Source organism: Apteryx mantelli, chromosome Z, assembly GCF_036417845.1.
Source record: "Apteryx mantelli isolate bAptMan1 chromosome Z, bAptMan1.hap1, whole genome shotgun sequence".
NCBI lineage: Eukaryota > Metazoa > Chordata > Aves > Apterygiformes > Apterygidae > Apteryx > Apteryx mantelli.
In genome coordinates this window covers 25,610,925-25,633,821 of record NC_090020.1, presented here as the reverse complement: position 1 = coordinate 25,633,821, position 22,897 = coordinate 25,610,925, and the positions used below count along the sequence as shown (strand labels likewise).

Below are 22,897 nucleotides of genomic sequence, written 5' to 3'. Positions count from 1 at the left end.
CTGAATCACAGTCCCAAATTATTACCTTTAAAATCAAATTCAGTGAGCAAAGCACAAGCAAAGTCATTCTAATTTGTCTCAACACCACCCCACATTGAGAACTACAACCAGAGGTTAAAACAAAGCAGACCTTTGGTGGCCTCTGCTGGAGCAGAGCTGTGAGGCTTAGAGCTTTCAAGTACCATCTTAGCTGTTGAATTCAACCTCAGTTTAAAAAGTGAAGCTGGGGAACAGACTATTCAGAGATTTTAGCTGTTTTAAGTGAAAAAATACTAAAAAGCAACATCGGTAGCATGAACATTTTCAGAGAAGCAACTTGAAAGATCACTATTTACGACTCTCAGGTAAGTTCAGACAGCGTGCACATCCCGGAAAAACATAGGGAGGAAACAGGTTTGAAGGAGGGGGAGAAAAGCCCAACAGCACAAGCATGTGCACTGGCACTGGCCTGATGCAAATCTAACGCACCTGGGCGGCAGTACCACAAACAAGGGTGATGCCAAGGCACTCCAGTATGCCAGTCAAGCATTTGGCTTCTGGAACTGCCTGTTCCTTTGTTTTAAGAGCTCCTTGTTAGCTTGAAACTTCCCCTGACCCAGTGAGCCAAAGCCCAAGGCACGGCTGGAATCCACTCAGGATGTGCCAACATAAAGATTTCAGGAATTTTGTGTACAGCAAAGGCGGCACAAACCCCCACCGTCCGGGGTGCGCACCCGTCCGGGGACCCGCCCCTTCTACAGCGAAAAAAGCCCGAGTAAACAAGAACCCTGATTCATCGGTGACAACTCTCCCACTTCCCACGTAGTATCGCAGTCGCCCGGAAAGTGCTCAGCATGGAAAAAAGACACCGAGAGCCGCTTACTCCTGTTAGAGGAAAGCCGATCCCCAGCCCCCGCCCGGCCCTGCGCGCCCAAGGTGCGGGGCGGCGGCGGCAGCAGCAGCCCCCCGCGCGGCGGGGCGCGCAGGGCCGCGGTGCCGCCGCCGCCGCCCGCACCAGCTCCCGAAGAGAGAGCAGTCGGAGTGCGCCCTAGGAGTGGAGGGAGAAAGGGGAGAGAAAAAGAGAAAAGGAAAAAGAAAAAGGAAACAGGAGAAGAAAAAAAGGAAAGAAAAAAGAAAGGGGAAAAAAGAAAAAGGGAAAAGCAAATGAAAAAAAGAAAAAGGAAGAAAGAAAAGGAGAAAAAGAAAAAAAAGAAAAAGAAAAAGAGAGGGAAAGGCCAGAGCACGGGGGGCGGCGGCGGGGCCGCACCTGCCGGCGCGGGTACTCGCCTGCTGGGAGGCTGCGCGGGCGCGGTGCGGCGCGGAGCAGGGGCTGCGGCTGCGGCTGGAGCTGCGGCTGGGGCTGCGCTGCCGCCGCCCGCCGGGAGAGGCTGCGACTGCGGGCCGGGCCGGGCCGGGCCGGGCCGCTCCCCCGCGCCGGGCGGCTTCCGCCAGGGCGGGCGGGACGAGACGGGACGGGACGGGACGGGACGGGGCGGGGCGGGGCGGCGGGGCGCGGAGCAGTGCGGAGCAGTGCGGAGCGGGGCGGCCGCCGGGGCGGGCTCCCGCCGCAGGTGCCGCCCGCGCCGCAGGTGAGGCGGCCGCGGCCCGACGGGGCGGCGCGGCGCGGCGCAGCGCGGCCCCTCCGCGGCCCCTCCGCGGGCGCGGCTCCACCTGCGGCCGCCCCCCGCGCACACTCACACCCGCGGCTGCGGGCGGGGAGCAGGAAATACCGGTCCGGCCCGGGCACGCGGGCTGCGCGGCTCCGCGCCCGCTGAGTCAGCGCGCCGCCGCCCCCGGCCCTGTCCCCACCTACTTCGTGTTAGTAACTCGGCATAATTTCTCGTGCTTTCCGAAAAAGCTTTTAAAACGCGCGGTGCGCGCCCCTGAATGTGTGTCTTATTTATGTGGCTCTGTGGCTGCCTTCCCGCAGTTTCACTGGCGGCGCTCCGCTCGGGGCGCTCACATCACCGCTCGCAGCTGAAACATCCCGGATTAGCAGTTTTCAGGCCAAAATACGCACCCTGCGAGTCTTACCGAGACTGTCCCGAAACCTGGACTTACCGAAACTGAACTGTCCTTCAGACTGGAATTCCACAGATATCAGCTTTCCGGGACCGCCGGTGTCCTCCGGCTGAAATGAGAAAGGCAAGGCCAAACAGCCCTGACAGGATTCTTGGGAGTCTTATTTCCTGCCCATTGTAAAGCACTAAAGTCACAAAGAATTCCTTATCTCCTTGCTTTTGCAGTTAAAACTAGTGCGAGCCTCTCTGAAAGTAAACCATGAAACTCCCACATTATCAGATCTGTGAAACAAAGTCACTTCCAGACTCAGAAGTTTTCTAATAATTTGTTACTAACTATAGTTAATTATTAACTACTAATTATAATTTAGTGAGAAAGGCAGATTATTTTTTCAGCAGTTGCTAAAGATGTTAGGTTCCCAAAGCATTCTTAATTCAGACAGTTTTCTTCCCTGATAGGTGAATGGTATGTTAGTGTAATTACTTCACACAGAAATTAAGATAAAGAAGGCAAACAGTGCTCTTCGTGAAGGCGCTGGACTTTGGAAGGAGGAAAAGCAAGCAGAAAGAGCCTATTTTATTGACAGCAAATACCAGAACGCATTCAAACATTATTTTGAAAAGGCCTGCTTGTAGCTCTAGTTAATAATTAACATGCATGTGCACACACTAGTCTTTAAGTGAGTTACAGACTGAAAGCCCCAAAGAGCAAAAAAAAAAAAAAAAAAAAAAAAAGGTCTCAGCTATAGATAGGATCTATGATCAATAAGTAATACGATATTACAGCATTCAGGCAGAGTGACTCAAGGCATGAGGAGTGGAAATTTAGTCTTACTTCCAGGTATGTGTCACTTTTTTTTGCTTTACACAGTGCTGGATCTCTGTTTCCTTAATGAATGTTTAAAACTTCATGTATTATTTCTCTCACTACAGAAAAAAGGAAAATATTTTCATAATAGTTGCATTATGATGCTTAGTTAATGGTTCTAAAATACTCTAAAGAGGAGTAATATTGTTGACAAATTTAAGGTATTTCTTTTTTTTCTTTTTTCTTTTTTTTTAGTAGAATAGTAGAGAACATTGATGAATAATAAAAGAGCCTAGATCTGGAAACTAACAATGCTTACAAAATTACTCATTGTAATACTGATCACATAGCATAATTACCACGACTAAATTCAGCAAATTGGAGAAAGCAGCAATTCAGCGAACTGGAGAAGGCAGCAACAGCACGAAGTGGCTTGTTTTAAATATCTATTGTTATCCTTTCTAAATTTTGTCACCCTTTAACATGAACTCCAAAAAAAAGTTTGTAATTAATTACAGTTAAAAAATTCTCCCACTTGCTCACAGCTCTGTGTATTCTTTCCCCAGGGAAGGAGTCTCCACGGGTTATCTTCTTCTGCGGAGACCATGAATCTTCTCTTTGTTCCACGACTGCCAACCGTGCAATTTACATAAAAGAGAGTTTGGGATAAAGGGGAGTATCATTCTGAACAGCTTTTTTGTATCTTTAAACAGGAATTAAAAAAAAAAAAAACCCAGCAACTCAGACTGGAACATCCATGTGATCGGTTACAATTCTAAATAATGGTGTGCAGTAAATTTAAAATATCATTCCCTAAGGTGCCGGGGCATGATGCAGCTTGCCCTTAGTCTCTTTTCATTGCCCTGCCAACAACATCAGCCGTCGGGCACTGTTAATCGTTTCCTGATAGCCTTTTCTTCTGCCCCTCCCATGCTTCCTCTTTCATTTTGAATGTTCTTCCAGATATTTTGGCAAGCCTCTGCCTTCCTTCCAAGGACTCACTGCTGCAAGACTCCCACACATTCCAGAACCAAGTTAACACAATCACCATGTTAAACCGCTAACTATAAGCCAAAAGGCAAACCCGAGTCGAGTAATCAAACAAACCTCCCTCCAAACTCCCCTTCCCTTATTCAGCTACCACCTCTTCGGGACAGGTCTTTATCCTACTTATTGAAGCAGCTAAAAGACTTCGGGCTTTATGAGGAAACAAGTTGGGATGATTCCATGATCTTGCAGCGAAGAGAATTGCCGCAATTGGAAATGAAAATGAACCAACGAGCACCGGACAAGCATTTAGGCACACAGCTCCCGTGAAACAAAAGTAGTAGTTTGTGACAAGTGCGGGCTGAGAGCAGTTGTGAACTTAATTCAACTACATGGATCAATGAAAACGATGAGAAGAACTCACTGGCATGCAGGGAACACGGGACTTCAGCTCGGGAAGAAGTGGCAAGACTTTCAGACTGCAGGACAGCAGCAGACAAACACAACCATCATCTGCAGAAAGATGGATTAGCTACAGGTGAAGAAAACTCTAGTATACCTTTAAAAACTCCACTTTCTCCACTGGGTCCCTCTTTTGAATATCCAGTGTAGCTACAAATGTCAATACTTGTCTTTAAAGGTATTCTGTGTGCTTCCCTTGACTGAAGATGGAACAATTTGTTTTGCAGGAATAAATGCTGCCAGAAATGTAACAGTTCTCCTTGTTACTATTTGTAGCAAATATCAAAGAATTTTCTTTCAGCTATTTCTTTTGAGAGAAGCAAAGCAAGAAATTACTGTCATGATGTCAAGCGCCTAACTATGGAGCGATCTGTGAATACAAAGACACAGAATTATAAAACGGCGTGGAAGACTGGCTTGTCCTGGGGCAATATGCAAAATCTTACAATAGGATCAGAGCTCCTTTTGTGCCTCCACTGTACATGTATGAAGACTGGTGGAGTCTTTGCCCATACTTACAGTTTGACACAAGCATTAGACAAAGCCTATTTCCTGGCCTAAGATTCACATTGTGCCTTGAGACGAAATCCCCTAGTTCTACCTCACTGATGCCATTCATCTTCACCAGCTAAATTTAATCCATTTTTTACTCAGCAACCTAAAACCAGGAAACTGTTTGCATAAATAGCAGTAACATTGTTGTCGAAGGGGAAAGCATTTCAAAAGTGAAAGTCTAAGTGCTCATACAAAATCCATGTTGAGTAGCCAAATTTTGAACAAATTCCTTGCAATAAATATTTTAAGAAAGCAAAAGAAATCAACACAATATGCATGGCTGCAGTGTTTTTCCTTTATCATCATAGACTGAAATATCACTTTTATATAATGAATTCCAAATTCTGCATACAACTTTATTGCAGTGTAAACAGTTGTTCAAGATGAAAGGAAATCGTGGATAAACCCCCAAGTATGCGACTAATGTATGTCAATGAATGTAAGTTGCATGCAAATCACATAAGAAAGTAATTTTTGAAAAGTCAGTCAGCTAATTACACAAGTTATATGTGACTAAACAAAGGAAGAATCAGGAGGAAGTACCCTTGCTTCAAATATCAGTTCATTAGTGTCTATAAAGATGTGTCTAAGTAAATCTAGCTTTTTGAATTACTGAGCGATTGAGCTGAATTATTACTGTTTTTCATATACTGCAAATTAGTTTTACTGTTCCAAAGGTTTAAAAAAAAAAAAAAGTGTTCTGATTTTAGTTTTGCTTTGTATAAAGGCATCTTTTAGTCTCTTTTACTCATACCAGTCATTATAGTCACCTCATCTAGTAGAAATGAACTTTCAGATAATTGTCATCCTTTTTATTTTCACTGAAAAACATGCAAACACTGTGTGCACAATTAACCATGAACCAGCTCCAACAAAACATTACTTTTGCTCTATTTAATGGTGGGAAATAGCTGGTAACAAGATTTGTACTTTAAATGCAAGTACTGGGCAATGATACTATGTAGCTATTGTTTCTCTATGACAAATTATTGAACCTGTAATAATTCTAGCTAACCAGAAAATCATGCCAAGCTACACACAAGAATCAGAGAAATCAAGAACCAGAAAAAAAAAAGTCTGCACTGGACATTTTTTCATACAGTGATAAAATTTAAAAGAATATGATTTAACCATTTCTTCAAGAATCAGTGAATAACTTTGTGCTCCCATTTAACAGGCAATTAAAACCAATTATTGGTGATACTACAATGGTGCCAAGTGTTATAGCAACCTTCTTGCATTTCAAAATCTTTTTAAAAAGCTTTTTTTTTTTTTTTTGTTTAAGAGCTGCAGTATATAATTTATTTCATTCCTATTTCTCAACAGTCTGGAACAGATTCAACTTCTTCAATTCTAAGAGGCAAAAAGGCAAATGTTTCTGCATCAGCATGGTACTAATGGAAGCCTTGTATTATGGTGGAAAAAAAAGTCTATGCTCAGTTACTTATGAAATGCAGCAGTACAAAAATTAATGCAAATTTTTGCTTAACTAAAAAGCAGTCAGTAAATTATGTATTTTTACTCTTCAAAGAACAAAAGGGAACAGAAGGAGAAATTCACATAACAGAACAGAATGTTTGTAAAGTTATTGCTGCACAGTTTAAACACGACCAACCAGCTTTTTCAGCTACAGGTACTGCTTACAACTACAGATGTGCATGCAGCTTAAAATTTAGCTCAAAAAACAACTTAAAAGAAACTAGGAAAACGGAGAAGAGACTGAATTCTGCAATACGGAGAGGAAAAACTCTTACTAAATCCATTAGCAATATGAAAAAATTCTACCTGCCACACTCATTTCCTTTATCATGTGTTCAGCTAGTCTGTGATGCCTTATTCACCCTCGACTGCACCACGCTCCCTTCACTAGCCTCAAGTTTTAATGCAGCCCATTTACAGTACCACAGCTCATGCCCATGCAATCCACTGGCACTTCTTCTTTTGGGTGAAGGCCCCACCACAAGAAGTCTGTCAACTGTGCACCAGTCAGAAGTCACCAGACAGGCCAGCCCCTACATCCAAACACGGCTACGGACAACAGGAATTCATGACCTACTTCTTAGCTAAGAGTAAGAAATGCAGTGTTAGAAATGGACACCCCAACCATCTGTACTACATGGGTACAAATTCAAGCACTGACACAGAAACCCAAACACTGAGCACTAAAGAAAAATATATTATTTTCATGTTGTTACACAACATAGTGATGTAAAGAAAAACAACAACAGAATTGAGCTCAGGTACTTCGGAAACCTCAGAAGGGCTCCTGGTTAAAGTCTTTTAATTTCCATGAGGTAGAATATCATCAAGTATCTTCTTTCCCAGAGTATATTAAGCAGGACAAATCTAGTTTAGTTTTTAAAGCTGTTGAGAATTCTTTTGATAGCAGCTCATGAAGAGATACTCTGTCATGAGAATACACCCAGTTCCGTCCAGTCCAGTCATAGCGCTTGGGCCCACTAGAAAACAAAACACACAAAATTTAAGTACAGATTATCGCTGGGGGGCTGCTGGGAGCAGTAAGTATAATGCAACCTGGAGAGCACCCAGGAAAAGGAAACAGACTGCATGGAGAAAGACGGGTGGGCAGTGTGGGGAAGTGAAACAGAAACGGCCAGGCCTGCCAGGAACTGCTGAGCCATCCTACAGAGGTATCCGAAAGGTGACCAGACGTATCAGTCATTCCTGGCAGGCATGAACTCCTTCCCTTCCTTCTTTTCTGCACCGAGTTCCCCAGTTTCTTCCCCTGCCCTCTTCTTCCCACATAACTCTGTTACATGCAATTATTAAAAAGAATATTTGTAAAAGGCTGAATCAATGCTGTTTATTAATTGTTACAGTAGTATTACATGCAGATACGCTAAACAGAGCAGAACACAGACCAACGTTCTCACTTTCCTTTGCAATGCAATAAAAGAATTTGCTAACTGAAAGCAAAGATATTCCCAAGTGGGAGATTTGTCTTTAAAAGCCTAATGTTCTCTGTGCGGTCACATAATTGCCAGCAGGTGAACCTGATCCTTCCAGCCTACAGTTACGTACCAAGGAAGAAACTCAAACAAACTGGATTCCACTCCAGACCTTCCTTTCCACCTAATTCTCCGCTTGTAAAACAGGAGCAATGATAGAAAGGCACTCATTGCTGTTAACATTGGCTGGAGAAGCTGAGAAAAGAGAAAGGATTGAAGTGCTGGGCACAGCAGGGGGGTACAGGTGACCCATTCTTCTTGCTTGCACTCCCAGGAGAAAATGCCTTCGAGCTTGGACGAGCCAATTATCACCTGCTAGGGGACAGACCATCCCCTCGACCACAAACAGCAAAAACACCAGCTGAACCTTGAATATTCTGAATTATTCACAATATTCAAAGGAGTAACTTTCAGACCACTAACCAAACTACCAGCAGTCACAAATACAAAGGTAAATCAAAACGACTGTCAGCTTCCACTGAAATCTCATTTGCTGTATGTGAACCGGTAACATTTGCTGTATGTGAACTTGAATCGAGATTATGTCTCCAGTTACTTTATTATGCATTTCTTACTCTGTTCTTGCAGCAAAAAACATGTTTACACTGTCCTACTCCTAGAAAATGACAGAATGGGCTGAAACTATTAAAGAAAGTGAGGCTAAGACAGACCATTTAATCAATACATACAGAGAAAAAAAACGCACTGATAAGTCATGTGAACTGTTTTTGAACATTATTTACTAAAATATCAGTGATATGATTAACAAATAACTTAGTTCTCTGAATCGTCAAAATGGTGTACAAATATGATTTTCTCATTTAAATTTATCATGTCAGCAAGGATCTTTTGGACTGTAATAAATGCCTGCAAATGTTAAATATAAACATATTTCTCATGGAAAGTCTGAATATCTTTTTAAACAATAAAAGAGAAGAAATAAAATAGCACATGAAGGTATTATTAGAGACATTGTGTAATGTTTAAAATGCCTTTTTAGTTAAAGGAGCTACAAAAAATTAATGCAACCACATTAATGGTAGGTTACACAACTTTTTTTTTTATTTGTCAACTTAAATAAAGTTTTACAAACACAGGCTTAATTTCATCTGAGTGTATGCAACAAAGTGGAGCAAACTGAAGGTTAAAAGGATTCATGAGAATTTCTGTTTCTCCCATCTGAAGCGATTGTCTTCCTCAGGCTATGTTCATAAAGACTCAAAAATTCTACATTTACCATACAACTTTCCCAGATATAATATTCAACTCTTCCCCAACCCCAAACACTGGCAGCAATGTTTGTTTCTTTCACTTTTTAAAACATGGCATATAAGGAACATGTCACCCTGGACCATACAGTATTTGCTGAAGTTGCAGCATTTTCAGAAATTAGGAAATAAGTGAACATGTAGCATTTCCTTCCAGGAAACACCAATGTTTACCATATTACCAGTTAAGGAAGCACAAAAATGGATGTTTGTTGGTGAATCATATCTCATCACAGACATTGAAAAACCTCATCAGAGAAAGTTCAGTTTATTTATTTAATTGTGCATTTTTCTCAACTGCAGGAGCAATCAAAAAATGAAAACAGCTGACATTTTCCACAAATCCAGTATTCTGAGCTAGGGTTGGCTCCAAGCATATATAAACTCTCTGACTTTTGGGTTTCCAGAAATAGATGAAAACTTTGTGCCAATGAAACAAAAACTCTATAGTCTACTTAAGCAGAATAAAGGTTCTTGAATTATACTTGATGCAAAAAAGATGGAGTAAATGAATTATAATATGCAGCCTGCATCTGTCTAAACATAAGTAAAAAGGTGTATTTATTTACTAGGCCACTGCCTTGTCAAGTCAGATTCCTGTTAAATAAATTATTTAATAAGAAAAAAGATTCTGGGAGGGGAAAGGAGTTGACAGTAGTCAAAAATGGCTTACCTAATATGCTGTGCCAGTACAAAAGTATACCAAGACAGAGTTCAAATTTTCTTCAGGCAAATTTTATTTCCTATAATTGTAATTTCCTCAAATTGTTTATCTTAGAATCTTAAATTCTATTGAGCTTAATTTTTCCACATGAATCCTACTTTGAAATCCTACTACTGCAAAAACATTCCTGGTTTAGCAATTAATATGTGCTTTCTGAGCAACCTTCAAGAGGTATGCCTGCATAGTTACTGTGAGCGCTTATAGTTTCCAGCTAGCTGGTTCCTTTACCAGTAGCACTGATGGACTCCCTCTGTTCTTTCCCCGGGACAGTGGAAGAGAACAAAAATTTGGGGGGAGGCAGCTACACCACTTTCCCACACATCTGGCTGCCCTCCCAGCTGAAACCAACCAGAAAACCTGGAATGGATCAAACCACAGTATTAGAGGAGGTAGAAGGAATGGCTAGCCCAGGCTCCCGTAAAGCACAGGAGCTCGACAAAAACAACCCTCAGAGAGAGCACATAAACATATACAGCAGGAAATCCCACAGGCTTAAAGGGGAAGGAGCCACCCTGTTTAAATACAAAGAGTGGTTTAGATCGTAACATCATCATCTCTCTAACAGAAGTTTTGTTTTGTTCTTTAATTATGACTGTTTATTTTTCCTATGAATAGGCTATACTCCCCTGTATAGTGGTTTTGGCTTGGAACAGGATGTGAAAATTCTGTATTACACATTTTCTGGTTTAATTAGGGTATATCAGTACACTGCACTGTGTCACAAACCTCCATAATAAACCCTTATCACACAGTTAGAATAGATCATGTTTTGAATATATAATGAGCAAAAGGGTTATTTTTGAAAAGGATATACCTAGTCCATGGCAGGCTAAGAAAAAGAGGAAACACATTTCAACCCAGTCTTCAGGCATTACATATGACACATAACTTACCTAGTGGGTGAGGAGAGCCAAATCTGCCGGTTTGGTGTTTGCTTATTGATTACATATGTTCCCATGTCTCCACCTAATTTAACTGTTAGAACTCCACTCTTAAATCACAAAGGAAACAAACAGATGAGAAATTAAGTAAAGTTTGTATCCTGTTACTTGACAAGAATTACATCATCTACTATAGGCAAACAGAAACTTACACCCCTGCATCATATTCTTAACAATTTTCCAAACAATAATAGCTTGGAAGAATTATCATCAGACATCAAAAACTTCCATTAACACCTGTGACAACCTGCCTATCTTTGAGTCTGATCTAGACTTTAAACCCTTCTGGTCAGGGTATGACTTAGTGTGTTTGCCCTATTCACAGCACCACTACTTAAACAATACTCTTCAGCTTTGACCTGTCATCTTGAAAGGACTGCTAGTTCATTTTGCAAAGACTACAACATCGTTACCAGTAACAAACCTTTCTGTTCATGAACAATGCAGAACCCGTGCGGTTCAAAGTCAAGAAGCTGTGTGTGTCATTACTGAATTCCTGAGCCGTGCAGTTTCACCTAACTTCTCTTTAAGTAACTGTAACTGTTTCCAAGTGAATAAACAAAACTCTTTGTCCAGTAATTCTGATGAAGTTCGCAGATGCTGAATTATTCCTCAAGAATGTTTCTCATCTAAACTCCTTGAGCTCTGCTTTGTTTTAGTTTTGTCAACTTTAGACCATTATCCTAGTGAATATTTATTTTCTCTTTCTCACTCACATTTCTTAACCACCCATGATTAATATGTTTACGGCATTTTCAGAAGCGTATTTGGAAGAGCAGCTATAACTCTGACAAGATTGTTTCTATCCTAATTTGAAGAGTAAAAGAATGACACTACTTGGATTTGAGTTAGCCTGCAGATGATCTGAAATACGTAAGTTAAAAAGGGTATCTCTACAGAATGTAATTTGATGAGTCAGGTAATAGGTTAGTCACATTTAATCTACAGTTTCGCAAATACATCACACCCTACAGCATGACACAGCACATTTTTGAATCCATACCCTTAGTCAGAAGATATTATTGTTAGAGCTGCAATTATTTCTAGGGCAATTTTCTATATATAAACACCTAACTGTGGGAAAAAGATATTTGCATTTATGACTACCTACTGCCTGCAATCTTCCTTGGTAGCACAGGCAGTAGCTTAGACCTTTGTTCCCCTATGAAGAAATCCAATGTTATTGTTTTCTGACATATCTCAAGAAGCATCAGCGGTGAAGTAATACTCTCAAGGTTTGATTCTTTACTCCACTCTTAATGCTGTTGCTGTGCTTGATAATGGATTTATAGCTGTTAGCAATAAAATGGAAAAATAAAAGGCATCCTTGATTGATATTGCCATCAAATTGTTCTGCTGGTTGTATTAATTAGATATTGGTTTAGTCTAGACAAGGGCAAAATCAAACTACTTCTCTGATTGCCATGAATTCAATCTTTACTGTATCTCAGCAGTCTCTGACCTGCGGAGATACAGCAGAATAAGAGCATGGTGGGATCATTGACCCTGAATAGCTGCATAATGGTGTCAGTATTCTTTTATGTGCTAATTAGAGCCATATGTAACAATTCAATATGATTAATGTTAAATTAAACATTAAATAAACACTATAAGTAAATAGGTTTCAAAAGAGTTAAGGAAAAAGTTAAACTATTGCTTATATATATGTCAGCCATTGGAGAGTGTTGTTGCTCTATCATTTCAAATTAAATAAAGGTTAACTTCTAATGCAGGGTTACCCACACGCTTTTCAATACTTTTGAAATATCAAAAAACACAGCTGGAAGTTTTAAGAACTTAAAATGTAAGACATTTTAACCATATTTTGAGGAATATCACTGCAAGTGTTTTGTACTACTTTATGAATGCTTGTTAGTTCCTAGTAACAAGAATATTCGTCACATGAGATTTTTTCAACCTGTACATTAAGATATAAACAGCACAAAGAAATAGAATTCATAAGAATTCACAGCAGTGGCCAACCTTTATCAAGTTCGCCACCTTGTGGCTTGCTGTAACAGTAGCTTTTTTTGTTTGGAATTAACTTTGGTAAAATTGGCACCATTTAAGCTTTTACTCTTCACAGAAACTACAATATATTTTCAGGTAATCCTACAGCCTATGCAACACAGGAGTACTGATGGGTGCAAAAGTAATTTCTCAAAGCCTCACAGTGAGCAAATATCAAACACTATCCATTGTAAATTTACCAGAGATAAAATTATGATATGACTTAAGACCTTTATGTAATAAAGTGTGTAAAAATATTAAAAGAGGAAAAGCTTATCTTTTTGATAACTTTTGTCTTAAGGTCTTTAAACTAGCCTAACAGACACTGAAATGCTAACAGATACTAAATGGTAATGGTTAAACAATTCATTGCTGTTCACCAGCTAAGTAATTAGCTATAACATTAATTCTATATGTAATTAAAGCAACTAATAATATTTGCTAAGTGGAACAACAGGGTTCAGCCAACAAGATGTTGTCTTCTATTCTAGTCATGTGAAATAAAGAATGAATGCTATCATGTGAAGTTACACATGAGCAAGTCTGAAAACTACAGGATTTTTTTGCACAGTGCAACCCAGACCCTCTGCTGCAATGTCCCAGGGCATAAATCCACATCTGACAGGGCTAGAAACAAGTAATCTCCTAATGGTAAGCCATGAACAGTAAGTAGCATTTATGTAGTTTACAAAAATACTGTGTTGCAGACTGCAATGGAGGGAGAGTCTGCACCCTCCTCCAAGTCATGCAGAGGGTTGTGGCATATGACCAAATTCAGGAATTTTATATAAAGCTAATAAATTCCTTAAATAAATAGAATTGTCATTTGTAATATGGGTCTGACAGTCCTGTAAAAGAAAATGAGTAGGAAGTCTGTTAAATGCTCCAATTATCGGGCTTCCCATTGTCCCCTGTGACAATAGTCTTCACCCCACGCATGTTCTCTTCTCATTTTTGCAACCCCTCATCCAAACATTACATGCTCTACTGCTCCTCTCCACCACAGGCTGAACCATCAGTGAAGCCAGGACAAACACATACTCTGCCTGGTCAAGATAAATGCTGCCTCTCAGTACTCAGGACAATCAAAAAGTGCTCTACCAATTGCATCTAACCTACACGTGACATGTTATGTAGGCCTGTCCTTGCATTTTTCTTGAGGGAACTGACAGCTGATGTCAGCGATCAAAGCGAGATTAGGAAGTTTTAGGGACCACTGTGAAATCAGAAACCACTGTCTGCCTCTTCTTGTGCTGCTTTATTACTTTATACTATGTCCTTGTCTATACACTACACATTTTAATTTTCAAACCATATAACAGCAAGTGCCACTTTTTACCAAAATAGCTGCTACGCTCAGTAAAACAAGATGTAAGAATCATTTTTTCCTTAGCATATTTTATCATTAAAGTAGTAAAAACTCACTATATTTTAAGTGTGGGCACTAAGGTGACTAGTTTAAAATTCTCTTTCAAAGGTAAGATCTACAATAATTATAGTGGTAATAACAGAAACTTAAAAACATACCCCTAAAGAAACATCATAGTCTTCCGGGGTAAAAGGCTTATCTGTGAGATCCTCAAAGAAATCTGCTAAGGAGTCCAGTGTTTCTTCAGCCAGTTTTTCATAAGTGGTCTCATCTAAACAGCTGCAAATGACATACAATCCCATAATTAGAAAGAAAAGCTTTTTCTTTTGTAAGGCAGCATTTCCTCTGTAATAAAAACATAACAAGACTGTGATCTTGGAGGAAACAGAGAGGATCACATGAAAAGTTATTTCTCTTAAGATAATGTAGGTAACAAAGCATCTCATAAACGGTGGTGGAATTTTGAAATTTTGGTAGTAGAGATCACTAACTGAAGAATGTGTACTTCTTTCCTTAGATATACAGACTGCTGAGTACTAGGACAACAGAGCAGGTTCAAAATTAAGCATTTTCATAGAAGGACTTTGTACAAGAACTGCTTAGTTTTGAAACTCTGTGAATACATATAAACATTTCCTGTACAGAGGGTATGTCATCTGACTATAAGAAAACAACTGTAGCTAAAGGCGGAGGTTTAGAAACATCAATATCTGTATCAAGTGCCCTATCTACATACAGCATTTGACTTCTCAGCTGGAATCCCCAATGCAGTCCAGCAATTACACATTATTCACAATGTGCTTATGAACTAACACTTCTACAATTACCTTCTTCAAAAGTCTCAGAGCACCCTAGTGGCCATTATGTAGGGCTTAAAACAGCTGTGAAATCGCTTCTGTTACCCCCTTTAACAAAGTAGAAAAAGGCAGTGGGAACAAAGTCTAGAGCAGTTTCTTTAATCAGATGTCCTTAAATCACGTTATTTTTTGCATCTGTGTCAGCATCAAGTTTTAACAGTGTGTATGTAGGTGGGTGTCTCTAGCAACACATAATTCAGTGAAATCATTTCAATTTTTGCTAACAGATATGGCAACACAACATGACTGCAGTTACTATGAACTACAATGATGTAGTATCTTTCAGCTGATGATGTAGAAAGTTTCCTACTAGGGAATTACCTCGTTTTATTGAGTTTTGCTTTACTGCGCTTCTCAGATATTGTGTTTTTTACAAACTGAAAGTTTGTGGCAACCCTGTGTCGAGCAAGTCTATCGGTGCCATTTTTCCAACAGCACGTGCTCACTTCGTGTCTCTGTGTCACATTTTGGTAATTCTCACAATATTTCAAACTTTTTCATTATTATTATATCCATTATGGTGATCTGTGATCAGTGACCTTTGATGTTGCTATTGGAACTGTTCTGGGGCGCCATGAAGCATGCCCATATAAGGCGGTGAACTTAACTGATAAATGTTGTGTGTGTGATGACTGCTCTATATCAACTGGCTGTTCCCCCATCTCTCTCCCTCTCCTCGGGCCTCCCTGTTCCCTGAGACACAGCAATATCGAAATTAGGGCAATTGATAACCCGACAATGGCCTCTAAGTGTTCAAGTGAAAGGAAGGGTCGCACAGCTCTCACTTTAAATCAAAAGCTAGAAATGATGAAGCTTAGTGAGGAAGGCATGGCAAAAGCCGAGACAGGCCGAAAGCGAGGCCTCTTGCGCCAGACAGGTAGCCAAGCTGTGAATGCAAAGGAAAAGTTCTGGAAGGAAATTCAAAAAGTGCTACTGCAGTGAACACACGAATGATAAGAAAGCAAAACAGCCTTCTGGCTGATAGGGAAAAAGTTTTAGCGGTCTGGATAGAAGATCCAACCAGCCACAACATTCCCTTAAGCCAAAGCCTCATCCAGAGCAAGGCCCTAACTCTCTTCAACTCTGTGAAGGCTGAGAGAGGTGAGGAAGCTGCAGAAGAAAAGTTGGAAGCTAGCAGAGGTTGGTTCATGAGGTTTCAGGAAAGAAGCCGTCTCCATATCATAAAAGTGCAAGGTGAAGCAGCAAGTGCTGATGTAGAAGCTGCAGCAAGCTATCCAGAAGATCTAGCCAAGAGAATTGATGAAGGTGGCTACTCTAAACAACAGGTTTTCAGTGTAGACGAAAACAGCCTTCTATTGGAAGATGACACCTAGGACTTTCATAGCTAGAGAGGAGAAGTCGATGCCTGGCTTCAAAGCTTCAAAGGACAGGCTGCCTCTCTCGTTAGGGGCTAATGCAGCTGGTGACTGTAAGTTGAAGCCGATGCTCATTTACCATTCCGAAAATCCTAGAGCCCTTCAGAATTCTGCTAAATCTACTCTGCCTGTGCTCTATAAATGGAAAAACAAAGCCTGGATGACAGCACATCTCTTTACAACATGGTTTACTGAATATTTTGAGCCCACTGTTGAGACCTACTGCTCAGAAAAAAAGATTCCTCTCAAAATATTACTGCTCACTGACAATGCACCTGGTCACCCAAGAGCTCTGATGGAGATGTACAACAAGATTCATGTTGTTTTCATGTCTCCTAACACAACATCCGTTCTGCAGCCCACAGGTCAAGGAGTAATTTCGACTTTCAAGTCTTATTATTTAAGAAATACATTTCCTAAGGCTATAGCTGCCATAGACAGTGATTCCTCTGATGGATCTGGGCAAAGTCAACTGAAAACCTTCTGGAAAGGATTCATCATTCTAGATGCCATTAAGAACATTCGTGATTCATGGGAGGAGGTCCAAATATCAACATTCACAGGAGTTTGGAAGAAGTTGACTCCAGCCCTCATTGATGACTTCGAGGGATTCAAGACTTCCGTGGAGGAAGTAACTGCAGATGTGGTGGAAATAGCAAGAGAACTAGAATTAGAAGTGGAGCCTGAAGAGGCGACTGACTTGCTGCAATCTCATGATAAAACTTGAATGGATGAGGTGTTGCTTCTTATGGTTGAGCAAAGAAAGTGGTTTCTTGAGATGGAATCTACTTCTGGTGAAGATGCTGTGAACATTGTTGAAATGACAACAAAGGATTTAGAATTACATGAACTTAGTTGATAAAGCAGCAGCAGGGTTTGAGAGGACTGACTCCAATTTGGACAGAAGTTCTATTGTGGGTAAAATGCTTTCAAACAGCATCGCATGCTACAAAGAAATCCTTCGTGAAAGGAAGAGTCAGTTGATGTGGCAAATTTCACTGCTGTCTTATTTTAAGAAATTGCCACAGCCACCCCAACCTTCAGCAACCACCACCCTGATCAGTCAGCAGCCATCAACATCGAGGCAAGACACTCCATCAGCAAAAAGATGACGACTCACTGAAGGTTCAGAAGATGGTTAGCAATTTTTAGCAATAAAGTATTTTTTTTATTTAAGGTATGTATTTTTTTTTTTTTTTAAGACATAATGCTATTGCACACTTAACAGACTACAGTATAGTGTAAACATAACTTTTATATGCACTGGAAAACCAAAAAATTTGTGTGACTTGTTTTATTGCAATATTCGCTTTATTGTGGTGGTCTGGAACCAAACCTGCAATATCTCTGAGGTATGCCTGTACAGAAATATGCTCCACACCACTTTTATGAGGGCCACCACAGAAACACCTAGGGGTGTGAAGGATTGAAGACCTTCGGGTTAGGATGTAGGATGCAATTCAGGTACTTAATGATAAGAGCCATTTTAGACAGCTGCACAATACTTCCTTGGCCCTCCAGCTGCTGCATCAAAAGGGGAGAAGTCTCCTACAGATAATGTGTCATGTCATGACAGTCCAAGACAGAAATTTCATGCACCTTGAGGCATGTAAAATGCTGCTGCTTAGACATCTACGTTTAGCTACATGAATTATTTCCTAAGTGATTTCCCAAATTCATCCAAAATATTTTCCCACAAACCTGTACTTCTCTACACCATCATACCAACATTTACATCATATTAGTTTTATGGCCTACTGTGTCTAGCAATGATTTATTTTAAAATGCACGGCCAATATTGCTGTATGAATATCTCAATAAAATTTACCTTTTGTTGTTCAGAGTTCCCGTGTTTCTTAAATTCATAAACCGAACAGTCTTGCTCTTCATCTTCGAAGCATATTCTAACTGTTGTAGAGAAGAATCCTAATAAATAAAATGAAATTAAAAGTTAAAAATCAAAGAATTACATATTGCATGTTGTCACATAAATAGATTCTTGAAGATCATTCCATCCCCAAGTAAAATATTACTATTACAGAGCCAAAATATGCAGCTATAGTCTTGGACGATTGAGGCAATCTAATACACCTTCTGTAACAAAGAGAAAGTGAGAGAAAAAAAGAGAAAAATGAGAAAAGTATTTTATTCATAGAACAATGAACTAGGGAAGAGAAAAACTTTTTTCTTTTGCTCTGTCATAGAATTATTGAGCAACCTGGCACAGCTGATACAGGCCAATATTTTCACAAGTGTCTGTTTATCCCAGACACTCCATTACAGGCAAACCGTGCCTCGCGGTTAAAAGAGGTCACCAGCGTTTTCAGCTGAAATGAGCAGAAGCCCTGAATGCTCCTTACTCACGGAAATCAAGAGCTAACTTATTTAATGCTTATTTAACACTCCGGGATTGCAGACCACTTCTGTAAAAACGTAGCGCGTTTCGGTTGTGATTTCTGCTTAAAAAAAAGAAAAAGGCAGCTTTAAGAAAGGAAAGAAAGCGGCAGGACCCGCACGCCGGCAGGGCGCGGGCGGCCAGCGGCGGCCGCTCCCGGGGGCCGCACGCAACGCAGCCGAGCACAGCGCGGCGCGGCGGCACCGGGGGGGGAGGCGGCGCGTCCCGCCCCGTCCCGCCCCCCCCCGCCGGGCCTGGCCGCGGGCCGCGGGGCGCCGCGCTGGGTCCCACCGCCCGCCGGATGACGCAGCGTCCCGGCGGCGGGGGGGGGCCCGGCCCCGCGGCCGCCCCGCTCCGCGCCCTGCCGGCGGCGCAGGCCGCGCTCCGCCGCGCCCTCCCGCCCCGCTCACCGCCGCGCCGCCCGCCATCGGCGCCCCGACTCGGGCCCCGGCTCCGGCTCCGGCTCCGGCCGCGGCCGCTCCGCTGCGCCGCGCCGCCGGCGCCGCCGCCAGCGCCGCCTCCCGCCGCGCGGCGCCCAGCGCCCGCGCCGCCCCCGGCCGCCACATGCCGCCGCCGCCGCTCGCTGCGGAAGGGCCGGGGCGGGCCGGGGAGGGCCGGGGCGGGCCGGGGCGGAGCAGCCCGCGCGGCGGCGGCGGCGGCGGCGGCAGGACCCGGAGGCGGCGCCGCTGGGGGAGGCGGGGCGGGAGCGGCCTCTGGTTGCCCGGGAGCTGCGTCAGGGCGAGTGGGAGCAGCACCCGCGCAGCGCCGCAGCCTGGCGCAGCGCTTCCTGTAACGCGTGTAACACAGCGCGTTGTAACGCACGACTGTGTAGTGTGTTATAATATCACGGTATCTCCCTCGCTACCTCCCAGCAGAGCTCGCCACCTGCCGCTGCTGGCGTGCCGAACGCAGATGGTTCGCCCCAAAAAGCGATAAGCGGGAGGGAATTTTGGTAGGTGGCCGGGCAAGTTCCCAGGGAGCTGTCTAAACGCTGGTGATATTTTATGGTGTTATTAATGAGACGTGAGGATGTCAAGGGTCTCAGCTAGGCATCTTTTATCATTGCATACACGGAAATAATAAAAGAGGCTCACTAGGGAAATGAGGGATGAGAAATAATTCTGACGAAAAAAGCTTCTACAAAAACTTTTCTGCAGGAGCACAGAAAAATCTCCTTTCAGATCCTTCCACAGGTTAGCACTGTAGGAGGCAACAGTTACAAGTAAAATCATGAATATGTGAAGCCCTCAGGAATTAAAAAGCCTAACACCGATTACTGCACACAGCATTTTTACATTTCTAGAGGTCCTTCCCTTGAGTAAACAGCTGCCACCTTGCAGTGTATTAGGGAATAAGTTGTTTAGGCAAGACACACCATTGGTGTCTCACCAAGATTTATATTCTTTTTGTCTTTCAGCTGAAATTATTTTCAACCACCTAAAGGGCAAAACCCCAGATAATTCAAGTAGGTTATACAAATTTTAGTGGCAACTTTGGTATCTGGCATAGTTAAAGTTCTCCACACCAAACCATGTTATTTTTTCCCCTAGTTTAGTCAGCTTCTTGTCTCTTTCCAGCAATGTCCTGTGTGTTTCTTCAATACCCTTATCTTCCCTCAGACTTTGTCAGGATCTGTGTTCTTACTGCATTTTGAGACTGAAACTTTTATGCATCAAGTGGAGACAAGATACTCTCTATTTGGTTCAAGAGCAATCCCACATTCTTATTGCTTTTACAGCTGTAATGGCCTACAGACTGAGTTAATGTCTGTAAGGAGAAACAGTAACTTTTTTTCAGACCAAAGAAAACATCGTTAAAACAAAGTCTAGTTTTCATACCTTGGTGGGGAGAAGGCATAGGCACTATGTTCCTGGAAGAATGTCTTTTTTTTTTTCTGTATATCATTTGATCTAGTAAAAGATATTGCTTGTTTACATACCTTGCCATTCCTATAAAAAGGGTATCAGAGGATATTTATTTCATTTTCTGGTATTTTCTGGGTAGTTTCATAGTGATTTTTCTGTAAACAATGTTAATGAACTTCACAAGACAGCACTGGCAAAGAGATTTGCTCCCACCACTTCCAAAAGGCGTAAGGGACAGCAATTTTAACAATTATTTCTTAATGTTTTTTGTCCTGATCGTTGTCCCTTAGGTGAATGTTGTCCATACCACAGCGCTTTGGTACCGGTATCTTCTTGTGCTTGCTCAAGATAACTGCCAAGCAGCAAGAATTCCAGATGGAGAGCAGCTGCAGGGTCAGGTCCTATACTTTCAGTCTGGAAAGAGCTGATATCTTTCTGTACATGCACCATCGCAAAATGAGTCAGCAAACAGCTTCCATGTGGAATAGGCAGAGGGCACCACAGACTGCTTTTTATCACTATCCTTCAGTGCTTTGGGGCAAATAGCATTGACTTATATGAAATTAAGTTGCCTGAAGTATAAGAAAAATCAACAAGAAAACATGTTTTGGGATAGGAATTAGTATTTTCTAAATGTTGAATTCTAGTAGAAGGACATACTTTTTTTTTTTTTTTTTTAAAAAAGGAAGACTATTACAAGCTATTGCTGAAGGCAAAACTCTCCCTCTGAATGCCACAGTATTAAGTTACAGGGTCAGATAGAACCAGATTTAGAGTTATTCCCTATATATCTCTAAGTGGGCATCAACCTGTGCTTTTATCTTCCAGACAGCTCAGAGGGCCTGAGTTTTGCACACTGATCATCTGCATGCCTATGACCTAATTCTTCATGTTTTGCTCCCTGTGGTGAGTTCCATCTGTTTAGGTCTAGAGAAATATACCAATATATCACTTTAATATCCCAGGGGGTTGATTATTTGTACCCATGCCTTCTGCATGCATTTTATTTTTACTTGACAAGCATTCCCTTACCAGCTCAGAGATGTGTTTGAACGTCTTTAAATCCTCAAAGAGCCACTACCGATGCAAACTAAAGAGAAACTGCATTCGGGCATGAAACGTACACATCCTTACAGGCCTTCTGTCCTCTTGGCTGTTTGAATTTTGCACTGTTTCATGCACAAGGGAAGGAGTGCCAAGTTATTGGTCATTAACATTGCTCAGCTGTAGTCACTCTTCCCTCTCAGTAGAAACACATACTGATAAAAAGAAATTAATAAGTGGACATGCTTCAGAGGTGGCTTTACCACTAGGCTCCATAATCTACAGAGGATTTCCTTTAGCAAGTATTAAAGGACTGTTTTCATTTATAAATGACATTTTTAAAAGGACTGTACACAAAGGATGGTTCATTCTCTGAAACATTTAGTATAGACACTCTGTTTTTGGACAGAATGGTCAGACTTAAGTTTTTCGTCATCTGGATTCTTGCTAAGCATAAACAATTTGGATACCACAGTCTGCTAGATAACTGGAAAATAACTGCCGACCTGACCTCTTGTCTAGAGAGGTTTGTGCCCTGCCAGGGGCTCGTGCACAGGTTGTCATAGAAACACTGCCAAGGCTTGTCCACGCTTTGGACTATTACCCACTGCTGCTCTTCCATGTGGACACTAATGACACCAAGGGCAAACTGGAAATCATCAAACAGGATTTCAGACCTCTGGGGATGGTGGTCAAGGGTCTGGGAGCCCAGGTCATCTTCTCCTCAATCCTGCCAGTGAGGAGGATGGATGAGAGGAGGAGGAGACGGACTTTCCAGGTTAACCACTGTCTGCGCCGCTGGTGTTGGCAACAGGGTTTTGGTTTCTATGACCATGGGACCCTGTTTGAAGATCGACAACTGCTTGGGAGAGAAGGGATCCACCTCACTAAGCGGAGCACGCGTGTCTTTGCCAACAGGCTGGCCAACCTGCTAAGGAGGGCTTTAAACTAGGAAAGATGGGGGAAGGAGAGAGTTATAGTGACAGGGTAGTTGGCAAAACACGGCTCAAGTCAGGACGCCTCCAGCAGGTGAATGCAGCCAGGGAAGTGCGCATGGGATGTGGCTATGGAGGATCCTCTTGTATCTCTCCTGGAAAACCTGCATGCTCGATCACCTCCCTGAAATGCCTGTACACCAATGCACGCAGCTTGGGGAACAAACAGGAAGAACTAGAGATCTGTGTGCGGTCACAGGGCCATGATCTCATTGCCATTACAGAGACATGGTGGGATAGCTCGCATGACTGGAGTGCTGTCATGGATGGCT

The 22,897-nt window shown here is 42.0% G+C and overlaps 2 protein-coding genes across 6 annotated transcripts in view; both read right to left on the bottom strand.

Annotated features, from left to right (window-relative positions):
- The window catches only part of TJP2 (tight junction protein 2), a 69,910-nt gene extending 67,663 nt beyond the window's left edge, over positions 1–2,247 (bottom strand). For both annotated transcript variants that reach the window (XM_067315308.1, XM_067315311.1), the window contains exon 1: positions 2,041–2,247. The gene's annotated coding sequence lies outside the window, so the exon portion shown is untranslated. The remainder of the gene's footprint in view (positions 1–2,040) is intronic.
- A 4,718-nt stretch (positions 2,248–6,965) lies between these two features.
- FXN (frataxin) lies at positions 6,966–19,216 on the bottom strand. Of its 4 annotated transcripts, none has more exons than XM_067315561.1 (5): positions 19,132–19,216; positions 18,155–18,252; positions 14,252–14,372; positions 10,667–10,764; positions 6,966–7,271 (listed from the first exon to the last, which is right to left on the bottom strand). In XM_067315561.1, the coding sequence occupies exons 1-5, from the start codon at positions 19,147–19,149 to the stop codon at positions 7,118–7,120; spliced, it is 489 nt and encodes a 162-aa protein (XP_067171662.1). In that variant the 5' UTR covers positions 19,150–19,216; the 3' UTR covers positions 6,966–7,117. The 4 variants fall into 4 exon arrangements, with proteins under 4 accessions (XP_067171662.1, XP_067171663.1, XP_067171664.1 ...); XM_067315562.1 differs by lacking the exon at positions 19,132–19,216 and adding an exon at positions 18,691–18,827; XM_067315563.1 differs by lacking the exon at positions 19,132–19,216 and adding an exon at positions 18,687–18,700.
- Positions 19,217–22,897: the final 3,681 nt, after the last annotated feature.

What these genes read in the sequence shown, in the direction of transcription:
- FXN (XM_067315560.1), bottom strand. Translation starts at nt 18,479, where the DNA reads ATGAATAAAATACTTTTCTCATTTTTCTCTTTTTTTCTCTCACTTTCT. An exon ending in ACTATGATGTTTCTTTAGGG is followed by an intron (nt 10,765 to 14,251) that starts GTATGTTTTTAA and finishes TTGTGATTTAAG; the next exon opens with AGTGGAGTTCTAACAGTTAA. An exon ending in TGGCTCTCCTCACCCACTAG is followed by an intron (nt 7,272 to 10,666) that starts GTAAGTTATGTG and finishes TTTGTTTTCTAG; the next exon opens with TGGGCCCAAGCGCTATGACT.